The sequence below is a fragment of the Stegodyphus dumicola genome, chromosome 9 (genome assembly GCF_044657685.1).
Source record: "Stegodyphus dumicola isolate Sdum_Otavi_A_Nest chromosome 9, ASM4465768v1".
Lineage (NCBI taxonomy): Eukaryota > Metazoa > Arthropoda > Arachnida > Araneae > Eresidae > Stegodyphus > Stegodyphus dumicola.
The window spans coordinates 157,919,480-157,934,611 of NC_140776.1; the positions used below are offsets into that span (position 1 = coordinate 157,919,480).

A 15,132-nucleotide genomic window follows, 5' to 3' on the forward strand; every position below is an offset into this window, starting at 1 on the left:
TATAGATATTTTGAGTTTTTATGTATTTTTGCTTTGTCGCGAAGTGAGAACTGAATTAATTGAATGAGAAATACTCATTCGTCTGTGAAAAACTGTTTCTTTTTTGTTTGTTTTCTTAATTTCTTTTATACATCGTTCTAGATTTATTATAGTATTTGAATAATACATGTGGCAACGATTAGATAATTCTTCAAATTATATAAATTTTGTGCATTCTGAGTTATAATATGAACGAAATATAACTCTGTTAAGTGAACCTAGCGCCAGAGTGTCGCTATGGTAAACAAATATAGTGAATTTAAAAGAGTGCATTTATTATATTGTGGTTTATGCATTATCGGCGAAGTGGATTTAATTTAATCCAATAAGTTTAGATGAAATGGAAAAAAAATTCGTATAATTTAATATTCCGTACAAAGAAGTCATGTGGTGTACACATCAGATTTTTTTTATTATTTTTGTTTAAGAGACGTACGAGGAATATTTTTTCTTTCTTTACACATAAAATGTTTTTTGAGTCTAATAAGACATTTTCCCCTTCCTGGAAACTCTTGTTTGCATCCAAATAGCATAATTCAGCAGAAACAAAGATAGAACCCGAACAACTAATTTTCCAAGAGATGGTTTTTTAAATTTTGTGGCCTTGCCGCATTTTCCAGAACCCATCTTTGAAAGTTTGTGAAACTACTCTTCGTATAATCCATCTTTATAGGTGTTTATAAAGTGCAGCTTCGCAGATGTGTGAAACGCGCAAAAATCAGAGTGCAAATAATTTGGGCAATTCAGAAAAATTCATTTGATGTGAACTTGGATTGAAAGTGACTATCAGTTATATATTTATCAAACAATAAAAGGTTTTTTACTGAAATTTGATGATGATATAGTTAAAAAAAGTTGTTTTTACTATTTTTATAACACTTTAAAATTTTATATTCCTTTTGACTGACTGCAGTTTCATTGCAATTATTACTATTATTATTATTATTTTGGAATGTGTCAAGGCATTTAGACCAGCTGATATTACCAAATTACTGAAACATGAATAAGCTTGTATCCAGGACAAATTTGTCTTAAATTAAATAGTTATTGTCCTAAACTACTTTATGAAGAAACTTTATCCAGTATAAGAAAAAGAACAGAAATTAATTGAATATTCTAGCATTCTAATTAGCATGTAATAAGAATATGGCCCTGGAGGAAACGAGCGACGGTAAAAACATTTTTCTTATGAAAAGAAGATTAATATGATTTTCTAAATAAAAACGACTAAAGTAATCTGAATGCGTTTTTGAACTGGTTTATATTATCAGAAATGTTACTGATAATGTTGAATTGTCAAAGATGAGAAATTTTGACAATAATAAGAGATTATGTTATGCATCCTGAAGAAAAAGAAATAAAAGGACAGGAAGGCATAGCTTTATAGAACTTGAGAAAACAAAGAGCAGCGTACGAAATTACGTGATAACAACATACGGCAGTGAAAAATAAGAGTAAGAAAAGGAATTCCGTGAACAGTAAGAGATAATAATATAGGACTATGAAACTATAACAGTAGCATAAGGTATTTGGTAAAGAGTAGGATAAAATACGATACAAAATAACAGTAAAATAATTAATTCCTTGAACAATAAGAGATAATAACACAGAATGATGAAAAATAACAGTAGGATAAGGAATTCGGTAGACAGTAAGAGATAATAATAAAAGACGGTGAAAAAATAACAACACAGTCAGGAATTCCATAAACAGTACGCCATAATAACATAAGACGGTGAAAAACAACAAGAAAATTCTATGAATAGTAAGAGATAATGACACAGAATTAGAAAGAATAGTAAAAGATAATGATATAGGAAGTGAAAAAATAGCAAGAAATAAAAATAATTCTGGGACTAAAACGAGATAATAAGTTTCTTGATTAATAACGGATGATATTATAGGTTGTTGAATTTTTTAAGCTGGTTTTATTTATTTAGTTAATAAATTAATTAAAACGTTTTCAGCTAATAAATTAAAAATTTATTCTCTGTAGGTCAGAAGCAATGAGATATTTCAAAAGCAAATAAGCACACTTTAAAACAAACTTGAGAAAAAAAGTAATTTGTTGAAGTTTAATTACGAACATTTTTCGAATGTCTCTTTTAAAATGCGAGAAATATAGTAGTTAATAAAAAAAGACCAACTACTATATTTATAAATCAATTGATACTCTTATAAACTTAATGTTTGAAGCCATTTCGATGGCCTGAATTTATAATGCAATGCCAAAGATTTAAAAGTTGCCTTACCTGTAACCAGATTTTGTAATTTGTTTAAACGGAGCTGTTCCAGATATCCATCCTCCAACGGATAAAAGCACTCTGAGATCCGGGTTCTTTTCCTTGAGTCCGAGTATCCTGTCATACAACGACTTCTTAGTGGGTCCGGAAGGTGTATCAGCGCCATCAATAGGAGCCAAAGTGTCATTTTTAATAGTAGCAAAAGCAAAAATGACATGCGTGCAGAGGAAGGGATCTATATGTTCCGGTTGGAATTTACCCTGTCCAGGACGCTTCAGAGACCAGCTGGTGTAGTAGCAGGCAATACGAGCATTGCTGGCATCTGCAAATTTAGAAATTGCAGAGTAATTTGCGGAAATACTAAATTTGAAAATTACAAAGAAAACCGCAAAAGGAAACATTTACGTATGATTACTGGAGTAGTTCCACTTTCTGCTGTCAAATTGCTCGATTATTAATATAAGTATGGATTTGTGAATTTATATGTTATTAAGGGACTTAACTGACTGAAGGGCAAACGGAATTTGCCCGGGAACCACTTTAAAGGAGCCTCAAAATGCTTTTATTACAGTGTCTCAAAAAAGTGATGGGACACTTGTGCTTTATAAAAGGAAACTGCAATAAAATAAATTTAAAAAACATGTAAAATTTTTTGTGGGTGTGTTTCATACTTAAATTTAGTAACAATTATTACATAACATACATTTTCTCAAAATATTAAAATATTAATTTAATAAAAATACAATTGTTTAGAACGGAGCAGAAAATGGCTCACTTAAGTGATGGGACACTTACTTTTCCATCAAATATTTATCCAAAAATTTTACTTTTTAAAAGGTTTTAATATTTTGTTAGATTTCCTTTTACTTTTAAAACATGATTTAATCTTCTTGGGATGGATTCGACTAATGTTTTTGGGATTTCTGGAGTGATTTTACCCCATTCTTCTTGAAGCACCGATTTTAATTGTTGTTATGAAGAAATGGTGTGTTTGCGAATTTTTGATTCCAATTCTTGCCAAATATTCTCTATGGGATTTAATTGTGAAGATTGTGGGGGTATTTTTATTATTTCAGGACAGTTATACAGCAGCCAGAGCCTAACGTTCAAAGCACTGTGCTTGGGGTCATTGTCCTGGTAGAATTTAAAATCGTTATGAAGGTTCAATTTTCGTGCTGAAGATTTCAAATTTTGATTTAAAATGTCAATATACTTGTACTGATCCATTGTACTGTCAATAAAAACAAGATTACCAACTCCAGCGGACGACATACACCCCCATACCATAACTCCTCCTCCACCATGTTTTACTGTTGGCACCAAGTTCTGTTTTCGAAATTCTTCCCTGGGTTTTCTCCACACCTCTCACGTTTAACAATTACTCCATATAATGCTTGTAAATCAGCAGCAACTTTAGGAGCACTCATTCTTGGATTTTTTTTAATATTTCGAACGATAATTCGCTTTATTCCATTGGATAGCTTTGATGGTCGGCCAGGTCTTCTTTTATCCCGAATCATATGATTCTTTTTATATCCTTTAATGATACTGAAAACTGTTGAATGAATCAGGTTAACTGTTTCAGCAGTTTCTCTAATAGAAGTACAATATGCAAATTAATAACTAATTTTCGAATTCTAGGCAAAGTTTCTTTTCGTTTAGCATTCATGGCTGCACAGAGCTAAAAAACACAAAAATTCCAAAACAAACTGGAGAGAAAGACTGCAGACGATTTTATAAATTATTGGCAATTGCTTTTGAGTAAAAATAAATACCCCAAAGGATATTTTTATTGCTTACTTCAGACGATTTTTGTTGCATAGTACGTAGTGTCCCATCACTTAAGTGAGCCATTTTCTGCTCCGTTCTAAACAATTGTATTTTTATTAAATTAATATTTTAATATTTTGAGAAAATGTATGTTATGTAATAATTGTTACTAAATTTAAGTATGAAACACACCCACAAAAAATTTTACACGTTTTTTAAATTTATTTTATTGCAGTTTCCTTTTGTAAAGCACAAGTGTCCCATCACTTTTTTGAGACACTGTATATTCAAGTTATGCACAATTTTAAATACTTTTTCCTTAATTTTTGATTTTAAAAATATAAAATTAGGAATTAGAACAAAATTTTAAATTTCGTGTTTTAGTTATTGAGGTCTTTCTTCAAAAGTCAAATGGTTGATGATTAATACCAAATCATTCAATAAAAATCACGGTACTTTTCCATTTTGCCGGCGCAGGAGGTAAAGTCGCCAATAATGGTACAACCGATACCAAACGGAATATCTTCGCCGGTAACCTTTTACGCCTCATTTTCAAAAACAAGTCGCAACCATTTCTTATCAGATTGATTGTTTCTTTCAATCCTGGCATATAGTTATATAGAATTTTTACCCAGATAGTTCAATTTTATGCCCTAAGGCCACTCGCGGTAATTGGGATGCAATCACACCACTCACTCGAAGGCGAAAATATAGAAAAGGCAAAGTCCAGGGTTAAATTCATCCATTCTAATGAGAATGCATTAGCGAAGTAAAGCACTGCGGTTTTACATAATTTCCGAGTAAACTATTCGTACGAATTGAAATAATTCTTGCATTTAAACTTGTATTACAAATTAAGATTTAACTTGAAATTAATGTTGATAATTACTGAGAGAATTAGATTTTTGTAGCGTAGTTCACGCGAGATGAGATCACTTGGGGTCACGTGATATGAACCGGCGAATCAGGATGTTGAACTATGAAAGCATAGTAAATTCTTAAATTAATATCTTTTTACAATTTTACTGTCTTTATTTATTGGCTTTTTACAAAATTTTAAACGATATTAAAATGTTTATGTCTTCAAAATAAAAATTCTTAGAACTAACAGCTGTTAACATTTTTTATGTGTATAGTGCATGTTGTCGTCAATAAAGTCTGCTTGGCGAGATTTGCGCCGGCGAAATGGAAAAGTACCAAAATCATCATTACTTTATTTTTTTCCAAATTCCTATTTTATGATTTTCTAACGATTAATGTTCATTCTTAGAAGAAAACACTTTCACCTTTTAGGTTAGTGCAAGCAGTGACATGAACCTCTAGTTGCGTATAAGATTTATAATTTGGCGATCAAAATTGTTAAACTGGATGAAAGACTAAAACCAAACCTAATTTTCCTGCATTTTCATAGACTGAGGTACATGAGAAAATTTATAGAGTAATCTTGGATCTTGGATCATATCTTTACTGCTGGCTTTAGCTACTAGGAGCTCTTACCAGTATATTATCATTTTACCATAGGCCATAAAGTTAAAAATTTAAGAGGTGTATTTAAAAATACACCGCGCCCGAAGGCGAGATCAATAAATGAGAGAACTCATAAAATAAGTTTTGCTAAATTGCATATCATGGCATAGCATGGGCGATTATATACGTAAATGGTGGCGAGAAGCGAAATGAAAGTCTAAGCTTCTGCGTGAGTCAAGAAGAGCAGAAACACGTGATCAGCGTCCGGCATTTAGATTCGTCGAGGAGTCAGAGTTCGAAAAATGAAGTTTTTGTAGTTTTTGGCAAAAAATAAAGTTCGAACATAGTAAAAGCAGCATCTAGTTGTGAATTTAAGAGTTTAAAGTGTCTTTTGAAACACTTGAAAATCTTCTAAACTTGCGATATAATCATTAAATGAATAGGAAACTGTAAAAGGCGAAAATGAGGTCATGTAGCTCACTAGGGCTAATGAGTGAGAGTAAGCACTTGGTGTTACCACGAACTTTGATTTTAAAACACACGATACGAAATAGTAAAAATAAAAAGTAAAAGTAAAAATCTTGGTTAAATAAGTAGTAAAACGAAGAATTCATCGATGAAAAATAAAGTCCTAATTTTGCGAAGTTCATCTTTCTTGAATAGTAACTGCAAAGGAATAGTAATTTTTTTTTTTTTACATTATATACACTACCACCACTTAGAATTGTGGTGGAGCGTTCGAGGTCTTTTCACTACGTTCTCGATAGTAGGGTCATAGTCTGTAAACGATTTAATAGCTTCATAAGGAGAATTTCTCATATCTTCAAAGAAGTTGTGTGCAGAAATTAGGATTTGGTCGTGAATTGGGTTGATATCCAGGTCTTTGTGAATTTGAGAATTTCGCACGAGCCAGGGTGCGTTCACAATGCTACGTAAGATTTTGTTTTGAAGTACATTTAATTTTTGTCTGTCTATTTTTCGGCCAGTAGCCCAGGCTGGAACTGCATAGAGGATTATTGGGCGAATAAGTGAGATGTAGATATTTTTCTTGGTACGGAGGTTTAACTTAGAGTTTCTTCCAATTAATGAATAGAGAGCAATGAAAGCAGCGTTAGCCTTATTTGTAACATATTGAATATGATCTTTGAAATTTAGGGTTTTGTCAATATAGACACCTAAGTATTTATAGGAGTTAGCAACAGGAATATCTTGGTTATTGAGTCGGATATTTATATTCACTGGGATATTTTTTCTGTATCTGCGAAAGAGAACTACGCAGCATTTATCAGTATTATAGAGTAAGAGCTTACCACTGCAAATATTTGAACAGTCTTGTTCATCAAGAAGTTTATTGGTCTGCCGTTTGGAAAATCATACATGGCGTCAGACTAATCCTTACCGTCATGGAATCATGGAAGATAGAAGGTTATTATTTATATGGTAACATCGCCTGGATTTATATCTTGTAAACAAACGGTTACATTGAACCGAGTCCGTAGTGGTTTTGTACTTACTCCGTCTACAATCTATGCTAGAAGTTATTGAATTCCTTTATGCTTGTGACCAGCTGAGTTTCACACATTTGATTTGTTGAGATATCGTACTCCAGAATTTTATTTGCATGCTTAATTTTACTTGGAGTATTTATGAATATATTTTGTCCTCAAGCCTTGGAAGGTGTATGAATAGAAGATGTCCAAAACTGGTTCAAGTGAAATTTCTTAGTAACACGGTAATAAGAATGACTAACCGAGGACAGAAGTACCCACAGATAATTAACTCAATCATTTGCATGAGCAACTCTTTTGAGAAAATTCTTTACAAACTGAATGGTGGTCTTTTATGCATATTATCTTCAGAAATATAAATTTTCAGTTTTAAAAAAGAAAAACTTTGGTCTTACCAGGATCTACTTCTGGCACCACTTCTTCTTTTTCATCATCATCCTTACGAACAATTAGGACCTCCTTCGGAAGCACAGGAGCTGGGGTTGCTGGAAGGGTTTTCGCTATTTTTTTAGACAAAGCTTCTAGATCTGTGATGGGTCGTTTGGAGTGACCAAGGAGCTCTTCTCCCATTGCTCCAATAAGAGGATACTTTTTACCATTGAGACAAGAACCGTGGAAGTCGTCCATATCGAGGGTCCAGACCATAGCTCCACCATAACCATTGTCTTTTATCCACTTGAGCTGCAATGGCGATATAGGTTTGTATATTTATTTGTTTGGCAGAAACATGAACAGCTGTTGTTAATTAATCTACAGTCCTTGCCACTTGTCTCCATCCCCAAAATACGAATTTCAATGTTTTCGCTTAAATAGTGTGGTTAAATAATGTTTAAATAATATTCTTCCAAAGCAAAAAATATTTTGATATGCGAGATTAAATTAAATGAGATAAATTATTTCAAGAATTTAAATTAATTAAAATTTAAATGAATTAGATTTATATGATTACAAATACAGCTTGATTTATGTTAAATACTAAAAGTGCGAAAAAGAACATATTCAACCGAAAGTTAAAATGCTTAAAAATATAAAAGTTGGCTTAAGATACAGACGACAAATTGGTTCCTTTGTTTGGTAAACCGTGAATTAAAAAAATGGAATCATGAAAAGTATAAAACTAGGCATTTAATGGATAGTTAATTGATGAGATCATTGGAATTCTGCAAGAACTGTATGAATCGATAGACGTATTGTTCCCATTGCGCATTCATTTACTTAATTTAATTACCATATTTCTTCAATTCTGAGACGTACTTATTTTTTCGCAACATACACGCAAAAACAGGAGTTAGTCTTAAAACCGATGGTGTCTTAAAATTGCTAGCTATTACGAAGTATTAATATTTTCTAAATTGCTAATTTAAATACAAATATTCTTCTTAATAAATCGAAGCCTATTATTAAATCTGTTTCCTAAGTGAATTTTGGCATCATTACATTTATTTCTTCATATAATAAAAGGAAGAGTCTGTCTGTCTGTGTGTGTGTTTGCGTCTTTCGTTCGTGCTGCGCGTAAGCTAATAGACCCAGGGCTACGAAATTTCATACGTAGAAGCATCTGGACAAGAGCTAGCGCACCTCGAAGCGATTTTTTTCAAAATTCGAATGCTATTTTTTTAATTTTATGTTTTTTGATGAAATCGCATCAAATCGCAGCCATTGTTGTTGATATATCACTGTTGCCATTGTTGCTGATATCAATATAGCGCTGTTGCCACTCGGAAAAATGAGGGAGATAATTCTTTGCAGTTTTTAAATTTAATGTTTCTCCTGGATACTGAGCGTTTGTCAAGAGAAAGCTATGGGAAGTTGGTTAATTTATTTATTATGATAATTAATATTGTATTAAGGGATATTGCTTATTTCATTGCAACTTTTTTATATTTAATACATTTCTATTGAATTTTTTTTTTTGATAAAGTTGTTCTGTAGAGTAAAATTCTGTGCAGTTTTTAAATTTAATGTTTGGCATTTTTAGGCATTTTACAGGTACATTTAAAAGCCAGACGAAGGCTGAACGCGTAGCGGCTAGTATATATATATATATGTAATAATAAAATTCCATAATCAAGAATACACTTAAAATTCTAACTGTATGTTCTTTTTCATTTTTAATGGCGACGGTCTCTTATTTGAAAGTACGTGGAATTAAATTCACAGCCCCGTAGTCAAGTTGTTTTTCCCGCTTTTTCTACACGTACAGTTATAGAATGTTCTCGAGATATTTAAAGCGAACTGGATTGGCTGACGAGACTGACGTCATTTCTTGGAAGCTCCGCCTTTCCAGAGGCTATAAAAAGACTCGCAAAAGGAATATCGTGGCTTTTTCTAAAATGTCGCGATGCAGTAAACTTCATACAAAAAGTTATTAGTAATTCTTTTTATTTACTCCGGATATCTGATTTTTGTAATTGCTATTTCTCCTGAATAATAATAAATGGATCCGGTTTTTTTAAACTTATCGTCTGATTATTTAAGCTACGACTATATTTATGATTCTTCAGCATTTTATTTATTCCGGACAAAAGCTGGTACATCACATATATATATATATGTATAATGATGCCAAAATTTATATATATACATATATATATATAATGATGCCAAAATTTATATATATATATCTAATAAACAAAAGTTGAGAAATTTCATATTAAAATGATATATGTTATTAAATTACATTTGAGATGTTTACTCGTATTTTAATATGTGTACTTCCTATTCGGAAGTAACTAATATTTCATGATTTAATTTTGATTTAATTACTATCCCTTTATTATATATATGCACGAAAGGAATTAAATCTATTTGAAAATTTAAAATAAATAATTATTAGGGTTTTTAGTGTTATATGTATTAGAGGAATTTTAGCATTTATTTTACGATCTTCTTGAGTATGATTCCTCCTTTCCTTTCACCTGCTGATACTTTTGAAACTCAGAGACAGAATGGTAATGATTTTTATATATGATCTTCCGTTTAATCACGTAACTGCATGCTTTTCCCTTTTGTCTCTGTTTGAGGACGAGGAGCAAGTTTGACAAAGGGTCATATTTTAGGAACTCAAGCACTGATTCAAAAACTTGCTGCACTCAATGCGGGTCTTCTCAATTACCCAAGTAAAATAGAAGGAATTTTCGAATCTATCGGTCGTCCGGTGAGCTGAATGAGTTTAGAGGAATCTTAAGGGGACTTGTACATCTTAAAACCCATAAGATCTTCGAATATGTGACTGTTGCAAGAATTGGGATAACTTATTTATTTTAAAAGCAATTACTTCCAACTTTTTACAGCTGACTACATAAAATAGCTGTTTTCTGGAATAGTAATCAGAAAGTTTGTGTTGCCATAAATATTTTTATAATTTAATACGCTTTGTGACAAAAGTTTTCGTCACGTTTTCACCTTGCGCGTACAGTTTAAAACATTCTGTTGCATAATTTAATTCCATATTTAATATATAGCTTTATAAGATTTGGAAACTACTGCGAACCAAAAATTTTAAGAATTTCATGTTAAATTTTTATTTTATTTGGAGTCGAGTTTAAAAAATGTATTTTATTAAAAGAAATCTGTAATATTTTCGTGCATAAACTTTTTTAATTTTAAAATATTCATTAAATTTTCGGTTCAGTTAAAAAATAGTACCCATATAAAAAATTCCATTAAATTTCAAGTATGTAGCATTAGCCATTTTTAAAATATCATACGCGCAAGGTGGAAACATGACGAAAAATTTCGTCACAAAGCGGATTAAATTACAAAAATATTTGTGGCAACACAAACGTTCTGGTTACTAGTTCCCAAAGCAGCCATATTATGTAGTCAGCTCTAAAAAGTTGGAAGTAATTGCTTTTAAAATAAATAAAATATCTCAACTCTTGTATCAGTCACATATTCGAAGATCATAAGGGGGTTTAAGGTGTATGAGCCCCCTTAAGAGTAGAATGCGGTTCATGGTTATTTCCCCCCTCCCCCTCAGCGAAAACCCCTCTGAGCGTAGATGTTGACAAGCACAATTAAACGATCCTGGGTTGTGCCGCGCAACTGGCGATGACTTCGAATTGAAAGAATGGAATAACACTGCGTTTTATAATTTTCCAATTGATAAAATCTTCATCAGGTATATTACTGACATGAAGTTTTTGTGGTAATTTGTTCACATTATTCAGTTTATGAAGGCAAAGAAATATAAATTGTATTATAAAAGATAAAATAACAATTGATAAATTCCTATCATTTAGAAAAGACCAAATAACATAAATTTTTAGATAAATCAAAGTTTCCAATAAGCAGAAAACTTTTGAGCTATCATGTTGATGAAAATACTACGAAAGAATTGTATTTACCTTAATCCTGATGCTCTTTTCGTCATCGAAACCAACCCATTGATCTCCGTAATATGCATAAGGAACTTTCTGTTCATCATCCCACACATACTTAGCTCCTTTTTTGATGAAGTCGCACACCTACATGAAAACAGAAACATTGAGTAATGGAAGGTTTCAAAGTAAGAGTAAGACCATATCCACAGAAGTTCTTATCCTATATTTATTTTCTGAATGTTAGTCATAGATACATACTTCCATTCACAAAAATACTCTAAATCAGCAATTCTCAACGTTTAGACTAATGCGTTCCATCTGAACAAATACTGAAAAACTTTAATACCACTATTACATCTTTCAATTTTGCAACAGAATCATGAAATAATATATGTTTTGCCATTTGCACAGCCAGGTCATTTGTGTTAAATGTGCGCGCATAAAAGAAGATTAGATTAAAAATTTGCTACCATTTTAATTATAAAAATTTAAGTTATAATATTTTAGTTCTAAAATTGAGTGTGAAATTTGGGCCCGTTTAAGAAAGATCAGTTTCTTTATGTCTGGTTTTATTTCACTTAATTTTAACCGTAAATTAGGATCAAATTTTAATTCTATTCTGTATTTCGTTTTCAAATAAAACGGGGAAGAAAATACCTGTTCACACAAATAAGTTCTGCAAAAAGGCAACACGATCGAATTTAATAGCTTTATTTGAAACGCCTTTAAATTTTTTTTTTGATTTCAGCCAAGAGTTAAATGTTTTATTTTTGAAATCTTCTGTTGAGTTCGATCACAGGAAATTTCTGTCAATTTTTACTTCCTTGTACGAAGTAAAAAGGAAGTATTGTAATCGCGAAAAGTTTCAGGCAGCATATTTCAACGAAAATATCCATTTTGACCGCTATCGAATGCAATTTAACGATATTTTTGCGTGATATCTGTACGTAAGGACAGAATAAAAGACTCGTTTCCTCCAAAAAAATTATAAAACTGCTTTAAAATTAATTCTGAAGAGAATTTTTTGGCGTTCGTACGTACGTACGTATCTCGCATAAGTCTAAAACGAGTAGCCTCAGAACGCTGAAATTTTGTATATAGGACTGCTATAACATGAAGATGTGCACCTCGTATTTTGGTTGCAATCGGCCGCATCAAACGTATATAAATATATTTATATATATATCCGCTCTGTTACGCGGCTCAGTGATCTCAGTTTCTTTACTCTTATATGTTTGTAAATTGTACATTTTTCCCTTTAAAAATGATTGAATTATATTGTTTTTATCTTCCGGTTAAGGTTCTTATGCCTTTAGTAAATCTGTATGCAATATTTTTAGAATTATCAACAATTTTAAAGTTGTTTAAGTGCTTCTAAGCCTTTTTTATGGCGGCCATTGATTGTTTACATTTGAAACAGCAGACTAGTAGATTTGTTGCCAATCTAGAGAAACTTAGCTTCGCAACAACAAAGATAACGCCTTCATTTATTATTTCCAATTAAATCATGCTTAATCCTTTCTGGAATTTTTTCGAGGAAATAAGTGTTTAAGATTTACTTCGTAATTTTTAATATAGATATTTTGAGTTTTTATGTATTTTTGCCTTCTCGCGAAGTGAGAACTGAATTAATTGAATGAGAAATACTCAATCGTGTGAAAAACTGTTTCTTTTTTGTTTTGTTTGCTTGATTTCTTTTATACATCGTTCTAGCTTTATTATAGTTTTTGAATAGAACATGTGGCAACGATTAGATAATTCTATTCTTTAAATGATATAAATTTTGTGCATTATGAGTTATAATATGAACAAAATATCATACTGTTAAGGGAATCTAGCGCCAGAGTGTCGCTATGGTAAACAAATACTAGAATGAATTTTAAAGAATGCCTATATTCTATTGTGGTTTATGCGCTGTCGGCGAAGTAGATTTAATTCAATCCAATAAGTTTAAATGAAATGCAAGAAAAATGCGTATAATTTAATATTCCGTACAAGGAAGTCATGTGGTGTACACATCAGATTTTTCTTTTTGTTCACAAGATTTTTGAAAATAATAGTTAAAAATACTTTGTTTCTTTGGGTGCGATTTATTTTTCTGTTGGGTACCACCAGTCGTACGCGTACCATCGGTTGAGAATCGCTGCTCTAAATGATGAAAGATTTTTCTTTTTGGCATTTTTGAGCTTAAAGAAATAAATCTTATAAAAAATACGAAAATAAAATTTACAAAGTTTCTGTCAAACTTTGAGCATTTTATTTTTTATAATGGATACAAAACTTTCATAAATATTAAGTATAGGTACCGGAAGAACGTGTAAAACATTAGATTTCATATTTTATAAAAAAAATTTTTTTAATTAAAAATTCAAATATACAAATCTTTGTCTTATTTAAAACATTTTTGTAGGTGGAAATATTTGTCTACAGACAACGGTTGAGAAGAACGGCTAAGGACTTTAGTGAGCACGGAGTATATTATGTGTACCAGAATTTTGGAAATATCACAATTAAAAATGCAAAAGATTTATAGACTTCGTTTTATGCAAAGCCTTATATTCATTAGTCATTTACATCATTATTTTACATAATAATTTGTTATATAGATCAGAATCGAGAGTTTTGCAGTTTTTCCACCAGTTAAGATCGTTTATCCAAACCAGAGAAACCAGACGAAAGTGCAAGGCTTATTTTGGCAAACATATTATGTTTATGCTTTTTTTCGCTTGTGCATCTTCTTTCCTTTCCGTTATCAAAATTCGGCCTAGGTTGAGCTAACAGGTAATATGTCACTAAGTATTAAATAAAAAACTCTAAAAAAACCTAAACTCTGTGACACAACAGCCCTAGTGAGCCACGACCTGCAGTGCCCCGAAAACTGTTTTCTTGACCTTGGGCTATGGAGTGCATCAGCATATGCCCTGGACATGTGGTCAACTTGTCGCCAGATGCCCGGTGTTTAGTCTCCAAGCGAACCTGGTACTCATTTTATCGACCAAAGGGTGAAAGACTGAGTCGCCCTTGCCCAGCCCGGAGATCGAACCATGGACCTGTGGTGCAGCTTCGCCACCAGGCGAAGTGGCTAGCGCTGTAGAAAAACCACTCTAAAAAACAGAGATAAATACTAAACACTAAAATACTTACGCAAACAAACACTGTTACTAGTGGGACGAGCACTAATTATGCAAATAATTATATGCATGTCATATATTGTGGGTAATGTGTTGTGTATAAAACAAATACTGAAAACAAATGTTACACCGTAGATACGAATTTCAAGGACAAGTTATTATGCATATTGTCGCGTGGGGGATACAGTTTATACATCCGTGCATGACATTGGTTCACTTTGTTACTCTAATACGTCAGTTAGAAGAATAATATTTCTGGATTGAAGACAGAAGACCTACGCATAAGGCATTTCAGCTATAAGTACTGTGAGATGTGCATGTAGTTCGAAACAAAAGGTAACATTAAAGACATCGCTAAAACATTTAAACAGACGCACGTGTATAATACTATAATAAGTACTGAGGCAGAACAGACAGACACTGAACAGACATTTCAGGCATTAATACTACGCGGTTAACATATACTGCAGTACTAAAGCTAACAAGACATCAGGAGATTAAGTTCAATCTTTCAATGGTTGTTTATGACAAGGGAAAAGAGAAAGCCTGCTTAAGGGAAATGCATAGATGTGAGCCCATTTAAGAAAAGAAACAAGGTCTTAGCAATATAATTGCCTAAGTATCCCCAGAGACGCCCAATACGTATTTT

General features: G+C 31.9%; 1 protein-coding gene across 1 annotated transcript in view; it reads right to left on the reverse strand.

Annotated features, from left to right (window-relative positions):
• Cht7 (chitinase 7) overlaps positions 1-15,132 on the reverse strand; it is a 190,658-nt gene that overhangs the window by 33,609 nt on the left and 141,917 nt on the right. The window contains exons 8-10 of the mRNA XM_035368167.2: positions 11,377-11,496; positions 7,423-7,708; positions 2,292-2,604 (exon numbers count right to left, since the gene is read on the reverse strand). Of these exons, the coding sequence (XP_035224058.1) occupies positions 2,292-2,604; positions 7,423-7,708; positions 11,377-11,496 (719 nt within the window). The remainder of the gene's footprint in view (positions 1-2,291; positions 2,605-7,422; positions 7,709-11,376; positions 11,497-15,132) is intronic.